This window comes from Apis florea, unplaced genomic scaffold (assembly GCF_048593485.1).
Source record: "Apis florea isolate Af1SG1 unplaced genomic scaffold, ASM4859348v1 contig_3193_pilon, whole genome shotgun sequence".
Lineage (NCBI taxonomy): Eukaryota > Metazoa > Arthropoda > Insecta > Hymenoptera > Apidae > Apis > Apis florea.
The window spans coordinates 804,628-824,884 of NW_028256721.1; the positions used below are offsets into that span (position 1 = coordinate 804,628).

A 20,257-nucleotide genomic window follows, 5' to 3' on the forward strand; every position below is an offset into this window, starting at 1 on the left:
ATTTAAAAAATATAATATTAAAAATTGCATATAAATAAATAAAAGATTTTATTTAAATGTACATGCAAAATCTTCGTTTTACAGATTGGCAATACTGTTCTTAAGATTGACAAGAAAGGAAGCAAACAAGGAAGCAACAAAAGGAACCTGTTGTGCACAGAAGGCAGTGGAATGAAGGTACGCCGCGAATACGAATGCCATAATGAACACCAAAACAAACTATGAATATGCTTCTAATTCATATAACGAAGGTACTTATTTATTTATTTTAAATTTAAATTCTCATTTTTTAAATATAGTAATATGAATAAAAAATATATATACTTTATTAAGAAATAGTAAAGATGAATTGAAAAACCGTCTGCTGGGCGTCCTTATGGCGTCTGCTAGAATGACGCTTGAAAAACAAATTTAATTTTTATATATAAAAATAAAAATTATTTTTTTAATAATATTTAAATATTTTTCATATTAAAACTGTTCATTTTTGTTTATTATTTTTGTGAAATATTAAAATTAAATAATGTTTTTACGAAATACTGTCATATGTCATAATTTTAATAAGAATAACAACATATTTATTATTATTGAAGAAATTTTAATATTCAACATAATAAATTAAACAAAGAAATATATCAATTAAATTTAAAAAAATAAATAATTAATTAATAAAAAATTGAAAATTTATTGTGTAAGTTTTCATATTTATTTATGCTTTTAAAATTTGTAAAATTACTTATTGTTAATAAATAATCTAAATTTAATAATTTATTTATTTATCAAAATTTTTAATCTATAAACTAATTTTGTATCTATTGTTTATGTTATGTAAATTTTAATTATGAATATATAAATTAATTTTTTATGAAAACACAAATATAAAAATTGAATAAAATTTTTTAAAAATATCATGTAAAATATAATTATTTTATTTTTAATAATGATACATAATAATGATCATTTTAGGTGTGGGAAATGATAGCCCAGCTGCATTATTAGATATGCTTGCAGAAGTTGCATCTCAAACATTACATTCAGAAAAAAAACGTAGTAAATCATTAGTATCATCTCAATGCAAGTCAAAATCAGATTACATAAAAAGAAAAAATCATGAATTATCTTTTAATGTGCCACAGCTTTTATCTATGCCTGCATCACAATTAGTTAAACAATTTTCTATTTTCACAAGTGATGAATTGAAAAGGCAATATTCATATACATGTGCTCTTGTCGTTGGATGTGGACAAAAATATACTAGTTTTGCAAGTGAAGGTAGAGCAAGAATGTCTATTAAAGCACATTTAGCAGAACATTTAGAATATTTAAAAACTAATAAAGAAGCTTGTAAGTTAACAATTATGATATTTATATGTTTTTATAAGCTAAAAAATATTATAAATTAATAAAAACTTAAATATATATATTTTATAGATAAAAACTTTACTGCAAGATCAGTAAGTTATAAAAATTACAAAACAAATCCCCAAAACAAGAAAAGCAGATTACAACAATCACGAAAACCACAAGAAACATTAAATAAGGAAAATAAGAATATTATTACAGAAAAATCAACTAATTATTTAAGAAATATTCTATTAAATGATTCTACTTTTAAAGAATTAGATAAAAATAAAAATGTTGAAAAAGTGGAAAATTCTAAAAGAATAAATAATTCTGAACAAAAAGATACAGAAAAAATAGATTTTAAAGTTTTTGGAGATCATAGTTATTTTGAACGTTTAAAAGATGAAATTCCTAACAAAAAAGAAACATCACCTTTTAATAATTCTCTTGAAAATACAACAGATGAAAATGTAAGTATAAATATAAAATGTATATATAAGAATATATAAAATTTATAAATTTTAATTTTTTTCTATTAGATTGTATTTATGATTGTTGGTACTGATAATGTTCATATGAAAGAATATCCATGTATTAATAAAAGATTCTCAGAAAAAATTAATCAAAAATCTGAAGCTATTTATTTACCAGGTAAGCATGTAAGATATTTTTATTTTAATTTGTTTGTGTAATTATATATATATATATTATATATTATATTAATATATATTATATATATTATATATATATATTATATAATAAATATAATTTATTTTTAGAAATATCATGGACATCTGAAAATGATAACAAAGGCACAGAAATTATAACTAGTAAACCTAAAGGAAAAGCAAAATTTATAGGTACTAGTAAAGAAGAAAGAGAAATGGCATTAGCTTTTATGGATCGTATCAAAAAAAAAGGAAATCCAACTGGAAATAATCTTGAATGTCGGATTTGTAATCCTCCTCGAAGTTTTACAGCACCTACAACTTTAGTATCTCATTATCGTAGTCATGCTGGAATAAAACCATATGAATGTCGTATCTGTAGAGCAGTTTTTACAAGAAGACATAGTTTAAAATATCACATGTTAATTCATCAAAATCAAACGCGATTTACATGCGCAGATTGTGGGAAAAAATTTAGACACCCATCACATTTTAGAGAACATCGACGTAGACATACTGGAGAAGCACCATTTGGATGTGATGATTGTGGACAACGGTGAGTTATCTAAATTTTTATTATATGTAATAATGTATTATTATATATTTTTTAAAAAAATATTTTCATATTAATTAGATTTAAAACAAGAAATACTTATAAACGTCACTTGAAAACAAGGCATGGAAAAGTTTTAACAACGACTGGAGAGTTGTTATATCTTTCAGAAGAAGATTTTCAAAAAGTTCGAACTAATAGAAAAAAAAAAAATACAAATAAAGATCAAATAACAAATGAGGATATAATTGCAACAAAAATTATGCATTGTCAAAATAATAATAATCAACTGCAAAATATTGCAAATGAAAAATATAGCATAAATAATGATACTACCATTAGCAATAAGAATTGGAAATCGAGTGATTCAATACAAATTATTAAAAATTTTGAAACTTATGAGGTTTGTTCAGAACCTCATTTAAATAAGACTGAATCTATAGAGACTGAATTATCTATAAAAAATAGATTTTTTAAAGACCAAAATGGTTTACCAGATGAATATATAAATAAAGTACAAGATAAATTGTCACAAATGCAAAGTACTTCTTATATTAAATTAGAGATAATTAAAGATGGAAGCAATCAAATTATATATCATGATAACATTGAATCAGATCAACCTGAAATAATTTATCACAATATAGATGAAACACCATCATATATTAAATTAGAATATAACAATTTAGTTAATGATATACAAAATGAAAACAGTTTAGAATTTCAAAAAAAATTTAAATTTTCAGAACATCAAATTAAAAATCCCATACATATAATTAATGAAAATTATTATGATAATGAATCTAACTTTGCAAATGAACAACAAATGAAATTAATACAAGTAAATACACATATTAAAACAAAAAACAAAGATAGCAATAAACACATAGTTCTTACTCAAGAAAATATGAAATGTGAGAAAGAAAATAATGATATTATGACTCTTAATTGCAAATCTTTTCCAGAAATGGAAAACCATGAAGATATTATATCGGAAAACTTAATAAATTTAAATAATTTACAAGAAATTAATCAAGTTACTGATAATACGATATCAATAATTACAGATACTTTAATAAAACAAAATGATTGTTTATTACAAGAAAATAAAAAATTAAATAACTATCAAACAGTTATATCAAATTTAATAAAGAATCGAATGATTACATCTTCAAATTATTCTTTCGAAAAAGATAAAAAATTTTTTAATCAAGCTGAACAACATTTATATATTCATAATGAACCCTTAACTAGTATAATAGTTCAAAATAAATGCATAAATATATTTCCACAAATTCAATCAAAAATACAATTAAATAAAAGTAAAAAATTTACATTTTTAAATAAACATATGCAAGATATTAATGTAAAAGAAAATGAAAATCAAAATACAATTTTATTATTAGCTAATAATACATTACAAAACAATATTTTTAAAATTGATCAAAACAACACTGCCGATATTGAAATTAAAAAACAAATATTTGATGAAAGTAAGTAATGTTTAAATAACAAGAGTTTTCTCTAAATTAAATTAAAAATAAATAGATTTTTAACATTTTTATAGAAAAAATGATTTTATAATATACTTATAGTAATAGCATTAATAAAAATACATTTGTAGTATAAATATACTACTAAAATAATGCTTTGAGTTTTTGGTTATGTAAATATTGTTAGAAAAAAAATGTAGAATTATTAATTTTATATAATGTATATGAAAATAATAATTAGAAAAAAAATAAATTTAATAAAATATTTTTAAATATTTTGATCGTGTGAGATACACAGTATTAATATAGCTTTGATATATAATAAACTTTAGAAAGTGAATAAAAATGCATTTATTAAAAAATAAATTTATTGCATTTATAAATTTATTTTTAAAAATTGTTTAAAATATTAATATTTTCAAAAACAAATTATATTAAATCTTTATTTAGGCATTCCAGATATTATAAAAAAAAACTAATCTTTATTAAATTTATAATTTTGTATGTATATATTAACAAATTAATTATATAAAATTATTAATTATATATTTAAATATATAAATACAAAATATACATACTTAATAGCAATAATATTTTTTTCTGTGCCAAATATTGGAAAATGTAGTACAAATTCATAATTTGCTTATTATTAGAAAAAAAAAATTTTAATTTCAGTGATATAGTTATTTTCTGAATTCTTATATATTTTGTACAGTTGAGTTGCAAAAACATTTATTATATTCTATATTTATTTTATAATTTATATAGAGTGTATTATCTGTTTTTTATTTGTAATATTTTTCTTTTTTATATATACATACAGATTTTTTGTCACAAAATTTATTGCAATTATTATAAAATAAATAAACAATTTTACTTTTTTTTTTAATGTTTTGAAATATTTTTATTTTTTAAAATATAGAAGCTCAAAAATGTCTTCCATAAAAATTTATTACATTTTTAATGGTCTCTTACAAAAATACATAAACATATAAATAATTTATAGATATTATTTTATAGAATTAATGATTCAAAAAATATATAAAATATTAAATATGCAGATTTTAGGTAATAATTTATATTATAATATTCTATTTTAAAAATATAAATTCTAAAAATATATTTATAAATTATACATGAAATACACATATTAAAAACTCAAAACATTATCTTTTGCTAAAACAATAATGGATATAAACATATATAAATTATATCAATATTAATACTTTTAAACAATAATTTCAGATTTTGTACTTCTTAAAACTTAATATTGCAAATGTAAAAAGATCTGTATAATATCTTTTTCTAATGATGAAGTACAACTAAAATTTTCTAACGAAAATATATTTTAATATATATACTTGCTATTATAAAAATATTTTCAAAAAAACATTAAAGATATAAAAGTTAAAATAAATATTTAAAAATAAAAATATAAATGTTTAAAATAGATGAACAAAATAAAAGCATTTATTGCATAGAAATATGTATCTGCATAGAAATATGTATACAAATAAATTGATTAAATATTGTATAAAATATAAAAGTGAAGAGTTAAGAAATTATTTTCACAAAAAATATATTGTGAGATATAATGTGCCTTGTATGTACTATAAAGTTAAATATTAATAGTATAAAATAAATATAAAATAATAAACATAAAATAAATACTAATTATATAAAAAAATATTCATACGTTTATACTAATTTTTTATTATCATTTGTAATAAACATTAATATGACATTAATGAAAAAAAATAATTTTAGTTATATATTGTATTTTTATATTCATTTTGTACTTAAAATAATAAAATGTTTAAAAATTATTTGATAATATAATTATGAATAATTTTTCAAAATATTTTGTATAGTGTCGAATTTCTAATGTTTTATAGTTTTGAATATTTTCGTAATTCCCAATTTTTTATATCTATAGAGACTTGACAACAGCAATAAAGAAAAAACAGTAAAATGAGTTTACTGTACCATGTATCTGTAAAGAAAAATTGTATAAAAATTTAAAATAAACGTTTCTAAATTTCATAAAAAAATATATAATAAATTTATTTACATTTAAATAATTTTTTAAATAATTATAAAGTACAAATACCATGTAATATTCTATAGATGTAAATATTTCCAATTTCTTCTCCAACAAAAAAATAAAAATTGGATATTACTGACATGGCTAATAATGGGCTTGTTAAAATACAATTGAAACGTCTGAAATTTGTTTGTGATAGATATCTTTTTTGTACATTTGAATAATATTTGTTTTTTTCAGCTGATTTAATTAAACTTTCAATATTTAATCCTATAAAATTCAAGAATGCCCAAATAAAAATGTTTGTTTGCATTCCATGCCATATGAAAATAAATGTAAAGCATAAAAAAGAAGCAACTAATTTGCTGAAATTTAATCTTAACAGAGGTACATAAATATATCTGAAAAATATATTGTTCTTAAAATTTTTAATTAATCAAATATAATATTTACATATTTTATCATACCTTATAAGAAATTTATATAAACCTTGATCAAAATATTTCCACATATCAGAATATAAATGAATTCTTGCTACACATTTAGGTTGCGGAGGGGCTCTTACATTATCTATTGCACATAAAGTATGATTAAGTCCATATACTACAACATATTTAATTAAAAAAAATTGTCCCATGCAATATCCCAATCCATATAAAGCCCATGGATTTAAACTTTTAATAACCTAATATTAATATAAAAAAATAAATATATTTTTATTCATTTTAATAAAATTAATAATAATAATGTTACAATAATGTAACAAAAGTTTTAATATTATGTAAAAAAGAAAAATTACCTCTGGATGATATTGTATTGCATTAAAATAAAGAAAATGTAAGAAAAAGTTAGCAAAAAATATCCAGAAAATATATCTAATTAAATTAAAAATAAAATTTCCAAAATTTGCAAGTTTCAAAAATTGAGATGTTCCTATTACCTGCAAAAATATAAAAATATATTTTTTATTTGTTATTATAATAATAATTAAATATAACATAAGTTATATATTTTAAATAAAATATACATACAGAATTAATGAATTCATGATACAAAATTAATGGTCCTAAGGATAATGTAGGCAAATATAAACAATATGCTAATTTATATAGAAAATTTTGTACAAAGAAAAGCATATTGTCATAATTATTTTCTAAATGTGATTTTATATTATCTATACAATAGCTGATACTTCTTAATTGAATCCAACACATTATAAGAGTTAAAATATAATGTTCTTCATCATTAAATTTAAATATATTTTGAAAAAAACCATCCGGAATTTTTAAAAAATGTATTATAAATAAAAATAATATATTTATTATCCATATAGTATATGTATTACGTTTGTATGTTAAAATATATAATATACTTGGTTGCATTAATGCACATAGCATGCCCAATATTCCAATGTAAAAATACAAAAATAACATGGATATAAAGATGTACCAACAACACAATAGCTGAAAAAATATATAAATATATTGTTATTCATAAATTAAATAAAAAGATAAATTATAAAGTATAAAATAAGAAAGAAAGATAAAAATATCAAACCACAAAATTTGATGTAATCTTAACAATCCGACTAACAAAATGATGAAGAAATAACCAAGGTATTAATTTTATTATTAATGGTATCCATATTCTCCATTCTTGATCAGAAATATCTTGTTTCCTTCCAATCCATATCCATCCTGGTGCAAAATCACCATATAAATCATCATAATTAATAAAATCTAAAAATAATATACAATTTTATAATATAAACAATTTATTATATATAAAAAATGTGTACATATGTACAAAATATATGTTTAAATTCTTACAAGTATTAATTAAAAATACATTATAAATAGAATATAATACTGCACTCGTCCACAATAAAAAATACAAGAAACTTTCGTATTTATATAATTTGATGTTATTGCCTGTTATGGATGTCATTTTCAATTAAAATTAAATTTACCGCTTTATCTTTGTTACAATTATCCTTATTTCGTAAATATATTCGAAAATAAAGAATTGAAATATATTATATTACACATTTTTTTTAAGTCTTATATTCAAATATTGTAATTTATAGTTTTATATAATAAAGGTGAAATTATCAAATACTTTAAAATATATAGGTTAGAACTCTAAAAAAATATAAATATGATAAATTTATAATAAATTAATATTTTGAATTTATTCAAACATAATTTTACATTTAACATAATGTAAAAAAAAATAAATAAGATTTGTAAATATTTATTTTTAATAAATATTTATTTATCAACAAATCATCGATTTTTTTTTTTAAATTACGTTTTATTTTTAGAAGATAAAATAAATATGTTAAATACATCGAAGTCAGTAAATTATTTAAATACACAATTGCATATAATTTAATTATAAAATATTCCATTTTTCATTATATGTTGATATAAAGTACAATAGGACAATGATCACTACCATATACTTTATCTCTTATAACATTATCACAAATATTATCCTTAATTCGCTCTGATACTAAAAAATAATCCAATCTCCTGTATAAAAGAAAATTAAAAATAATAAAATAACAAATTTTTATTAACATTAAACAAATTTTTTTACCAATACTCACCATCCTATATTTTTACTACGTGCATTAGCAAAATATGACCAAAATGTGTATGCATCTGTTTTATCAGGATATAAAGCTCTAAATGTATCCACAAATCCTGTAGCTAAGAAATCTGTCATATCATCTCGTTCTTCTTTAGTAAATCCAGCATTTTTTATATTTGTTTTTGGATTTCTGAGATCTAAATAGATCAAAAAATTAATTTACATAATTTTAAATTAACTAAGTAAATTTTTACCTATTTCTTTGTGAGCAACATTCATATCGCCACAGATAATAACAGGTTTTTTCTTATCTAGATTTTTTACATATGTTTTAAAAATTTCATTCCATTTTAATCTTTTTGGTAATGTTACTAATTTTTGACCAGCATTAGGAACATCTGCATAATTAAAAAATATAATATAAAACTATACATAAATTTATATTCATACAAAATATAAATAACTTACAAACATTAATTAAGTAGAAATTTAAATATTCTGCAGTGATCAATCTACCTTCATTATCAAATTCAGAATTATTTAAACCATATTTTACATCAATTGGTTTTTCTTTTGTGAATAATGCAACACCACAATATCCAGATTTTTTACCTATTTTTAATAAAAATATAAATATAAAATATAATTGTAAATAAAAAATTATAATTAATTATAAATATTCATACTCTCAAGAAAATAATAATGATATCCATTTAATTTAATTTCTTCAGGTAATTTATTGGAATCGCATTTGGTCTCTTGTAATGCAACTATATCTGCATCTTCCTTTGCAATATATTTTATTCCATTTTTCTAAATGAACATATAATGTAGTAATATAGTATAAAATTTTGTTCACACAAAATACAATAATATAGATTTTTCATACTTTTATTACTGCTCTTATGCCAGAAACATTCCAACTAGATATTTTTAAGTTATATTTATTTCCTGTTGCATTTAATTTTAAACAATCGAAATTAATTTCATTCAAGTCTGTATCTGTTTTATTTATAATTGATTTTACATCTGTTTTTGCACGCTTTGCTGAAGGTTCTTCAGTATGATCTATATTCCGTTTGGATCTTTTATTTGATGTTTCTTCTGTTTTTGATATTTTATTTTTGTTCTTATTTTTAATTTCCGTAGAATCTGACTAATTGAAAATAAAAGTAAAGCATCTTTTATAAATTATCTTTAATTTGTAATAAAACGAATATATTCTATATTACTCTAACCTTTAAAATTCGGCTTCGTTTTGGCGGCATGACTGCGTTTGTATACACAAAATATTAAAAAATTATCAATATTATGATAGTAATAATAATGTAAAAATAACTTCTTTTATTTTGTTTTATTATATAATAAATTATTAATTTGTAAATATATATGAAAAATTGAAAGAAATGTTTACCGGCATGAGCTTCAAGAAATTTTGAAAACTGCGCGATATCATGAAATTTAATTCAATTGACAGTTTAATTCATGATAAACTATAAAAAAATATATAAATATATAAATATGAATATACACTACATTTAGATATTTTAATTTTAAATCATATATATTTTTATTCTTTTATTATAAATTTTATTATAAAATTAATATTATTTATATATTAAATTAAAATAAATAAATTTATTATATTAAATATCAAAATAATATCAAAATAAATTTATATTAAATTTAATTTATAAACTGCAAGAAAGAGAAGTTGCAAGACATTTATTCAAAACAAATGTATAATAAATTTAATATAAAATACTTAATAATAGTAATAATTAAATTCGCTTATAAAAACAAAAATTTTATAAAATTTTTACTAAAATTCATATCATAATTAATTTTAAATATAATATAAATTTTTATTGATATGAATGACTTCAAAAATTAACAAATTCTTAATTGAAATAATTTCCATTTTGTGATTTATACTAATGATTTATTTATATTAATATATTATTTGATTTGAAAAAAAAAATTTATTTTTAAAAAAAATCAATAAAGAATTCAAAAAATACATCATTTCTTTTATGCCAGGAACATGAACGCATTTGAATAAAGATAGAATTAACATTTTTTATACTTTTTTTATACCTAACTTCAGTTCACAATAGTACAAGTCAAATTAAATTCTAAAAAAAGTAAAGATTCAAAAATATTTATCTCGATAATTATTTTCTTATATTTTATATTTAAAGTATAAACTTCTGTAAGTTATAGAATTTTAAATTCGATAAAGAATAATTGCTAAATAAAATATTCTAATTTTAAAAATCAATAAATATGTAATTTATGTGATTTAATCTAAATTGTTTTATTAATAAATATATGACTGTTATATATATATATGTACATGTATAAAAAAAATAACCCACAAATATCTAAAATAAGAAAAATAAAACGAATATATATATTACATGAACATGTTTAGTAATAAAAAGAATAATTTACCACCGAGACCTCATATTCCAAAATCTGAACATATGTTAGAAGATCTTAATAATTCTTCTATAGATGACATAGCATTTAAAATAGTTCATAAAGGTATTATTTTTTGTCTTTATTATAAGTAATATTAAAAAAAAAAAGAATAATACAATATTTTAAATCATAACCTTATTTTAAGCTTAAATCAAATTTAGCTAACTTTATTTTGTGCTCAATTTCAAATTTTATATTATAATCTATTTTACAATTTATTAATATTAATCTATATAAAAATATGAATTTTTTTCAGATGAAATTTCTGGAGAAAATTTAATGAACGCAAATACTTCTGATACATATCAGAAAGTGAAAATGTATTTACATATAAAACAACAGTTACGATATTTGGAAACTACTCTTGAAGACAAAGAACAACAACTTAAAACTGATAATGAGGAAATAAAAAGACTTGCAGATAATATTAAAAAACAAGCACAAGCTGCATTAATAACATAAGTTTTTATATTTGCAATATAAAATATCGAAATTATTTGGTTAATTTTTTTTATATAAAAAATTTTAATGTAGAATTTTTCTTATTTTCATATATTAATTGATCATAAAACAATTTTACATATAATTAAATATTTTATTATATGTATATAGATAATATTTTTTATACAAAATATTAATGCTAATATAATATATACAAATATAATTTAAAAACTTTACAAAAATAAATCTTATAATAATCATTCTTTTATATTATTTCTATATATATAATATATGGATTATATAAAATAATTTAATACAATTTAATATAATGCATATTATATAATATATAATGTTTATAGTTTATAATAATAATATAATTGATATTTTTTTAAATTAATCTTTTTATAATTTTCTTATAATTTTTGGAACTTTTTACAATTTTTATGTTAAATAAGATTGTTATAATGGCAGTTAGGAGGCACTGTAATTATAATAATATACATTGATAATTAAATTTCTATTTTGATTTGGAAATTTTATATTTAAAAAATTTATAAATATTTAAAAATGTTTTCAACTTTCTTTTTTAAATAATTTATTCCTTTCTTTTTATTATTTAAAAGGATAATATAGAAATATATAAATATAATAAAAATATATATGATATTTTATAAATATTTTGATTTAGAGTTTAAAGACTAATTTGATATAAATTTTTTTTAGATTGTATACTAAAAATAAGTCAAAATATAAAATATCTATTATTAAAGTTTACAACTATTTGTTTTTGTCTTAAATATTGTTGTGCATTCATTATTGATATTGTTAATTAGGAATGCCTATTGTAATATCATATTTAATTAATGGATCATTAAGATAAGCACACCATGTAAAGCCCGATGGATATCCTGAAAAAATTATGCACAAAATTTTAAATTAATTAAACAAGATATTAAGATATTATATATGGATATTAAATAATTACAAATTTATTACAAGAAAATTTTTCATTATGTTATTATTTTCTGTAATTATAGTGTAAGTAATATATTATAGTATAAAAAACATATAAAGCAATTATCTACTAGTATAACATATCTATAGTTATATATATTATATAGTATCATGTATATTATGTTTGCTTTAGAATACTTGGTAAAATAAAAGTTTATAATATATATACTTACAATTATATTATATAGTAAATGATTTTCATGTATTCACAAAATGTGATTGAAATGAAATATCAAAATGTATTGCCTTTTTTCCAGCTGCATGCAAGTAATCCCTGGATTAGTCAGTGGTTAGTGACAAATACCTATGTTTTAGAAAAATATACACATAAGGTATATCAGACTAAGCAAAAGATTTCTATGAACTAGTTAATCTACATAAATGAAAAGGTTTTTTACAGAAATACAATTGTACCTCCACCAAAAAAACATATATTATGTGTTGATCTTTATTTATAACATTTGTAACAATAATATAAAAGTGCTTTACATTTGTTTTATATAAAAGTAGAATAATTCTGTTCATTTACAGATTAAGTATTTTCAAACGGAATATAAAAGTATACAATATATTAATTATATTTTTTACATAATATGTTGATATGTTCAATTAGGACGGAATTCAGATATATATTTAGATTAATTGTTGTAATAATTGTTTTTTATAACATTAATAACGATCAATTATTTGCAATTATTTCAAATTGCTTTAAACTGTTTTAATATCATTTTAACAATTAAATAAATTGTCTTAACTTAAATGAATACTGGAATTATTTTTTTTAAAACCAAAAATATAAAATTTAGCTATAATATTAAAATTTTTCTTAACTATATAACATAATTTATATATACATAATTTCTCAATATTACTATTGAAAAATTATATAGTATTACGTATATAATATATATACGTATATATATCATTTTTATAAAATTCTTTGTGTAATTATTATAAAAGCATGTATTAAATGTTTTATAAATTTTGAAATAAAACTCGATTTATGGAAAATAATAATAATATAATGGAATGATTATACTTTTTTTTTTTCAAGTATTTATCTCTATTATTATTTTTTTATGTTTAAAATAATATACCACTATAAAATGGTGAATGTTATTTGTATTAATCAAAAATAAAATGGAATAAATAAAAATTACAAAAAATTTGATATTATATATAAATTTTGATGATATGTAAAATATAGATCACATTAAAGTATTATTAGTTTCAAACAATTATATAATGCAAATATTTGAATAAAATTTTTAGTAATTTTATATCGCTATAAAAAATAATATCAAATTTAAAATTTTTTTTACATATTCTTAATAATTGCTTGTAATTCAACTATTTATACTAATAATTAATATCAATTTGCTATTTTTTTACATGATTTGTGACATAAATTTTTCATATATGTATAACAAACATAGATTCTAGGAACATATAATTGATTGCTTTAATTATTTTGAATTATGATTATATCATAATCATCAAGTAATTAATTTTAGTTATTTACTACCAAAATTCGGCATCAAAAAAAAGGTACGAAATATTAACTTGCCTCTAGGCTTGTACTTAAGATGGTCCTCAATGAATTGACAAGGACAACGGGCGGAGACACAATGACGTGGTGGAACAGATAAACCCGCGATGTCTCTATTACGTTCCTGTGAGTCTATAACCAGATCAAGTCTGCGGCGCACAAAGTGATGTGCCCATCGAGATGCATACCTCAGCAACAGCAACTCCGCCCGTTCCTGTCAACACATACCATCATCATTCAGAAACCTAGAGCTGAAGTAGCCTAAATCTGTTTTTTATACATTAATAATAATGTATATAACTTATTTATGAATTTGAAAAATCTATGCATAAAATATATAATCAAACATAAAGACATAACAGATTACAAAAATTTTTTTTAATAGAAATTTTTATCATTTTTTGTTTAATCAAAATTTGTTATTTACCATTATTCACTATTCATGTTATTCACCATTTTACAGAAATATTTTCTATATATAAATTACATTCTTTTATATCAAATTAATTATTCTGAATTATTATATGATATCAAATATTATGTACAATTATATGCAATATTAAAAATAAAACTTGTAATACATACACATATGTGTAATTATACAAGATTTATACAAATATTAATTTGAATTCTAAATATTTAATAACAAATAATATAATAAAAAACAGTATTAATTATAGTCAAGTATAATAATCCATATCACCAAAAAATAACTCTAAAAATGTTTATATATTAATATTATATAGAAATTTAATTGCAATTATTACAAATAAAAATCTTATATAATTAAGTACATTATAAGTACTTTTCATATTTCATATAATTTAATTTTGTTTTATTAATTTTTAATAAAACAAATTTTGATTATTCATCTATTTTTAATAATATCACTCATATTATTAACAAATAATTAAATTCTTTGATTTTTAATGTATCTTTCATTTAATTTTTCATTTTAAATAAATTTTTATCGATATTAAAATAATTTGTATAAGTTTTAAAAAGTAATTTAAAAAGTTTCTTTTTAAATTTATCAATATTGCTTTAAACTGATTTTAATATTGTTATATGTTTTTGTTTGTTATATGTATATTAAACAATAGTGTTTCAAATGCCTCTATCTTTAAGAAAACTACTCCAGCTAGGACAGAAATCTCTGCCTTGAACATGAGGTTTATTACGTAACCATTCTTCTATATATTGACACGGACATAAAGCTGATGCTAAATGACGAGGTGAAGAAGGATTTCCACCTTCCTCATCTACTGTCCAATCCAATCGTCGACGTAAATAATCCTTTGCCCAACGTTGTACATAGCGGCAGAATACTTGTTCGCTTTTACCCTAATAGTTTTCAATTTATTATACAAAAAGTAAAATATTGTGAAGTTCATAAAAAAAAAAAGAAAAAAAATATATATATTTTTACAATATGTATAAATAATGTTTTTATAATATATGTATATTATTAAAATTTTAATAATGTAAAAAATTCAAGATAAATTATAAATTTAATTTTTATAGAATAATTATTTGAAATAAAAATTATGTACCTGTTTGCGAGAAATTCTAGTAGTTGTATTGCCTTGTATTACAATATCACTATCATCTATATCCATTCGCTGTTGTAACTCCCTTTTTCGACGCATTTCAGAATTTCCATCTTCTCCTATTATTCTTCCTTCGCGTTCTTCTCGTTCTATAACTTCTTGTAATTTTTTCTGTTATAAAATAAATTAAGTTTTAAATATATTAATTATATTCAAATATATTATATATTGATTGAATTTTGAATATATTATTAGTAAATATATAAAATAATATGTAATAAAATACAAAAATTTTCAAAGAATTTTTAATTTCAATTAAAAAAAATTTTTTTTGTACAAACTCAATTACATTAAGCTTTAATTAAATACATATTCAATGACACTTACAATGCAATCTGTAGTATCAAAGTATATGAAACAAAGATTAACTTTGTGACATGAAATCTTTCCTCTATCATCCAATCCAAGCAATATTTTATGTCGAAGTAAATGCTTGTTCACTTGCCCCATACATTTTTCAAGATTATGATTCAATTTTATCTTGATGAACATGCAAAAAAATATTGCAGCAGCATTGAGGACTAACCACATAACGCCAAGCCCAAATAAAGTAAGACCAGTAACTCCAGAAAATAATAAGCCAAGCAATACAATAAATGCAGTAAATATCCAAAGAACAAGAATCCTTTTGTAACATACATTATACATATTAAAACGTACATCATTCACAAGCAACTCCATTATATGTACGTAATCTTCTACTGTAAGCTATAAAAATATAACTTATATAGATATAAATATAAAGTTTATATGAATATAAAAAATAATTTTAAATATTATAAATATATCAAAAAAATACTTGTAAAAAAAAAATAAAGTTCAATTAGAAATGTACCGTTAAACCTTGAGCCATTAATTCTTCTGGTACTAATTCTGGACGAAATTTAGCTGGAGTAATCCATGGCCATCTAGTATTGATTGGTAAAAGAGTAACTATAGTATCTCCATTGGCAAAACCTTGTCTAATATTTCCAATAGATGTACTTATAATATTATTAGTAGCACTTCTGCCATTGGATATATCTCGGAGATCAATAGTCTTCAAAGAAGCACTTTTAGGATCAGAAACTCTTATTTCAGATGGTAAATTAAGTTCTGGACTTTCAGATGTAATAGAACGACTTAAACCTGACCTATCTAAATTAATTTGGACGGATTCAGTTGATATCACAGCACCTTTATATTCATGATTTTTTATTTGTTGATTATCTGAATTATCAACAGATTTTCCAATTTTTTCAACATTCACTGTTATTGATTCTGGTTTTATTACAGCTGGTGTATTTGTTTTAGTTTTTTCTTCTATACTATCATTATTTTTAATAGGTGCTTCATCTTCAAATTGGACCCAATTTTTTGTTCTTGAAGATATATTAGATGAATTAACTACTGATATATGATCAGTTGCATCTTGTGAACTCATTTTCACTAAAGAAATAATAAAAAAAACAAATAAATGATATATATAAAGAAAATCATTTTATGTAATATATTTAAAAATATTAAATATATTCTGTTATATATATTATATCTATGATATATAATTTATGAAATGATTTTATTTAAATATTTATATTATTAAATATTTTATTTAAATTTTTTTATTTATATATTAAATTAATTACATATAGATTTATCAAATGTGATGTCAAATGTTATTAAATAGAGATTTAAAAAAATAGGGAATGTCTATGAAAATGTATTTTGTAATATAAACATGAATTAAAATATAGATATATATAAAATATAAAAATATAGTAAAAAATTAAAGCATTACATTAAATAATATTCTTAATAACATAATTATAAAATTTCAAAGTAAAAATTATAAATTTGTATAAAATGCGAAAATCATATATATATGCATGGAAACCAAAATTTGTGGAAATATTTACGTGTATACAATCCTTATTATTAATACAACGAAGATAACATTATATATTTATATTTAATATATTATACATAGAAAAATTATGTAATTAAATCTTTCTTACCTATCGTGATATGACCTATCTCATATCCGTGAGGTGAAAAGGTACGTAATACATGAAATCAAGGTGTGCAGCATTGCGATACGAAAAACAAGGGTGGGGCAAAAAATACTATAACGATATTGTATAATAATGTATATAGGATATTTGTATATACGATAATTTGCCATAAATGTGCATACATATATCATTATTTGTATATCATTCTTGAATATCTAATATATAAGTACACAATTGCGTGTATATCAATAAATATAATAATATGCATTATTTTATAAGATTATATACATTTTTAGTATAGTTTTATACATTTTATATATATATATATATATATATATATATATATATATATATATATATATATATATATTAAAATTGATTGTTAATTCACTTATATATTTTATAATTTACAGGTATAAATATATTTTTACAGATATATATACATATGATTAAGAACAATATTTACTTGTCAAAGACAATTGTTTCTCATAACATTATTAAGATTAAAATATACATACAGAAATATTATTAATATATTATAAAGTATTTACTATTATCGTGAAATTGTATTAAATACAATTCAATGCAATGGTTCGACAAAAGATAATTATAAATATATTCAAATATGTTCAAATAGTTACAAAGTCTAATTATGTTTTTGCTAATATGTATTTATTACATCAAAGAAAAAATATATTTATGACATATTTGCAACAAGTTAACAGAATAAAAAGAAATTATAATACTTATCAGTGGAAAAATACACCACAAACTAAATTTTTTATTGTATCAGGTAGTTTTTTATTTAATTTATTTAAACCTAAAGAAGAAAAAGATGATATTGAAGAATTAAAAATGACAATTAAACGATCAATTTTATTAATTCAGGTTAGATATAATATTTTTATATTATCATAATTAATGATAATATAAAAATTAAACATATTGCATAAATAGTTAAGTGTTGAATGCAATTTCTTATTTTAATGTCATTTTAACATAAATAATTTTTTCTAATATTTATAGAAACAAGAATTTCTAAAAGCAGAACAAATGCTACATATTGCTTTAAATCAAGCTCAAATTTTACAACATTATGATGGTATAACTTATGTATATGATGTAATGGCAAATTTAGCATACGAGATAAATGATTTTAAAAAAGCAGAAAATCTATTTATATCAGTTTTAAAAAGATTAATAGCTAAAGGAGTTCCACAAGATGATTTAGCAGTCATTCATATTAGTCTTAAAATTGCTGATATTTATGATAAGATAGGAGATACACAGTAAGCAATCATATAGTTTTATTTATTTTTCAATTGTATTTTTTTAGAATTCTCTATGAAATATACTCAGTGATTTAATATAAAATATTTTACTATTATAGAAAAGCAGAAAATGGATATAAATTTTGTTTACAACATTTACAAAATCATTTAATTAAAGATAGTCAAAATCAAGATATATTACAGTTGTTAGGTTTGACATTGGAAAAATATGCATCTATGCTTTTTTCACAATCACAGTATGCTAATGCTTTTGAATATTTTACTCAAGCTTATGATATATCTATAAAAATAAATGGTGAAAAAAATGAACAAACTGTTATTTTATTAAATAATTTAGGAAGTGTTTGTTACATGTTACAAAAATATGATCAAACTATTCAATATTTATCTAAAGCTGCAGAACTAGGTAATATTAATATTATTTTATTATCTTTATATTAGTTTAAATGTATGAATTATTACATTTTTAGGAAAAAAATTACCAGATATGATTGAATTAAGTTCTGTTTATGTCAATTTGGGAAATACATTTATTGCAAAAGGACTTTATGAAGAAGCAAAAAAAAATTGTAGTAAAGGAGAATATTTAGCAAAAATTAGAAATGATAATGAAACTATAATGGAAGCTAAAAAATGTTTTGAACAATTAAAAAGTTTAATATCTTAATATAAAATATTAAATATGATTATTTCAAATTTGTTTTAAATTATAAATAATATATTAAAATTATGTGTTATATTAAATTAAATTATATAATATATATTGTAATTATATATAATATATAATTGTACGATATATCAATTTACATAATGAGAAAATATTAAATATATTTTATTTAATATAAGATTTTAATATAAGATTTTTCTTTTATTATAATATGAGATTATATATTTATGATATATTTGTTATAATTTTTTGATAAAAAATAATTGATAAAATTATAATTTTATATCATATGTATTATTAAATTTATTAAAATATGAAAATTCTATTCTTCTAAAAAATTCCACTCTTTTAGAAAATTTATGAGATTTTTACTCTTTTCCTTTTTATATAAAACTTAAAATTTCTTATAATATATATAGCAGTTGATCTAACTACAAACAAAATTTATGATATTTTATTTGAAATTGAAATCATGATTTTTGTAATTATATAGAATGATATTTCTTTATGTA

The 20,257-nt window shown here is 19.5% G+C and overlaps 6 protein-coding genes across 15 annotated transcripts; 3 read left to right on the top strand and 3 right to left on the bottom strand.

Moving 5' to 3' along the window:
* Positions 1-96: 96 nt before the first annotated feature.
* Positions 97-5,897, top strand: LOC100863442 (uncharacterized). The gene is made up of 7 exons (XM_012483625.3): positions 97-251; positions 967-1,344; positions 1,432-1,814; positions 1,884-1,995; positions 2,124-2,568; positions 2,647-4,058; positions 5,304-5,897. Exons 1-7 carry the CDS (start codon positions 203-205, stop codon positions 5,324-5,326), a joined length of 2,802 nt encoding a protein of 933 aa, XP_012339079.2. The 5' UTR covers positions 97-202; the 3' UTR covers positions 5,327-5,897.
* Positions 5,752-8,403, bottom strand: rasp (protein-cysteine N-palmitoyltransferase Rasp). Of its 2 annotated transcripts, none has more exons than XM_012483557.3 (7): positions 7,932-8,245; positions 7,660-7,841; positions 7,134-7,565; positions 6,902-7,042; positions 6,570-6,787; positions 6,169-6,503; positions 5,752-6,051 (listed from the first exon to the last, which is right to left on the bottom strand). In XM_012483557.3, the coding sequence occupies exons 1-7, from the start codon at positions 8,047-8,049 to the stop codon at positions 5,948-5,950; spliced, it is 1,530 nt and encodes a 509-aa protein (XP_012339011.3). In that variant the 5' UTR covers positions 8,050-8,245; the 3' UTR covers positions 5,752-5,947. The 2 variants fall into 2 exon arrangements, with proteins under 2 accessions (XP_012339011.3, XP_086766701.1); XM_086910575.1 differs by having other exon boundaries at positions 5,874-6,051; positions 6,130-6,503; positions 7,932-8,403.
* Rrp1 (Recombination repair protein 1) lies at positions 8,395-10,433 on the bottom strand. Of its 2 annotated transcripts, none has more exons than XM_086910580.1 (8): positions 10,112-10,433; positions 9,936-9,967; positions 9,587-9,853; positions 9,384-9,510; positions 9,166-9,309; positions 8,952-9,095; positions 8,714-8,894; positions 8,395-8,636 (listed from the first exon to the last, which is right to left on the bottom strand). In XM_086910580.1, the coding sequence occupies exons 2-8, from the start codon at positions 9,963-9,965 to the stop codon at positions 8,519-8,521; spliced, it is 1,011 nt and encodes a 336-aa protein (XP_086766706.1). In that variant the 5' UTR covers positions 9,966-9,967; positions 10,112-10,433; the 3' UTR covers positions 8,395-8,518. The 2 variants fall into 2 exon arrangements, with proteins under 2 accessions (XP_086766706.1, XP_086766707.1); XM_086910581.1 differs by having other exon boundaries at positions 9,214-9,309; positions 10,112-10,303.
* On the top strand, positions 9,933-12,689 carry LOC100863207 (uncharacterized). 2 transcript variants are annotated; one of them, XM_086910589.1, is made up of 3 exons: positions 10,780-11,244; positions 11,438-11,681; positions 12,346-12,689. In XM_086910589.1, exons 1-2 carry the CDS (start codon positions 11,118-11,120, stop codon positions 11,641-11,643), a joined length of 333 nt encoding a protein of 110 aa, XP_086766715.1. In that variant the 5' UTR covers positions 10,780-11,117; the 3' UTR covers positions 11,644-11,681; positions 12,346-12,689. The 2 variants fall into 2 exon arrangements, with proteins under 2 accessions (XP_003691637.2, XP_086766715.1); XM_003691589.4 differs by lacking the exon at positions 12,346-12,689 and having other exon boundaries at positions 9,933-11,244; positions 11,438-11,882.
* Positions 11,756-17,916, bottom strand: LOC100863093 (uncharacterized). 5 transcript variants are annotated; one of them, XR_015292698.1, is made up of 7 exons: positions 17,790-17,916; positions 16,631-17,223; positions 16,123-16,503; positions 15,739-15,906; positions 15,397-15,529; positions 14,204-14,399; positions 11,756-12,530 (listed from the first exon to the last, which is right to left on the bottom strand). XR_015292698.1 is itself a non-coding variant. In XM_086910577.1 (7 exons), exons 2-6 carry the CDS (start codon positions 17,216-17,218, stop codon positions 12,835-12,837), a joined length of 1,392 nt encoding a protein of 463 aa, XP_086766703.1. In that variant the 5' UTR covers positions 17,219-17,223; positions 17,790-17,916; the 3' UTR covers positions 11,756-12,530; positions 12,810-12,834. The 5 variants fall into 5 exon arrangements, 4 of the variants coding, with proteins under 4 accessions (XP_086766703.1, XP_012339049.2, XP_012339051.2 ...); XM_086910577.1 differs by lacking the exon at positions 15,397-15,529 and adding an exon at positions 12,810-12,893; XM_012483595.3 differs by lacking the exon at positions 15,397-15,529.
* On the top strand, positions 17,651-20,065 carry Ttc19 (tetratricopeptide repeat domain 19). Of its 3 annotated transcripts, none has more exons than XM_086910579.1 (5): positions 17,651-17,830; positions 18,200-18,674; positions 18,813-19,075; positions 19,177-19,484; positions 19,549-20,065. In XM_086910579.1, the coding sequence occupies exons 2-5, from the start codon at positions 18,375-18,377 to the stop codon at positions 19,743-19,745; spliced, it is 1,068 nt and encodes a 355-aa protein (XP_086766705.1). In that variant the 5' UTR covers positions 17,651-17,830; positions 18,200-18,374; the 3' UTR covers positions 19,746-20,065. The 3 variants fall into 3 exon arrangements, with proteins under 3 accessions (XP_086766705.1, XP_012339053.2, XP_086766704.1); XM_012483599.3 differs by having other exon boundaries at positions 17,812-17,882; XM_086910578.1 differs by lacking the exon at positions 17,651-17,830 and adding an exon at positions 17,838-17,960.
* The last annotated feature ends 192 nt before the right edge of the window (positions 20,066-20,257 follow it).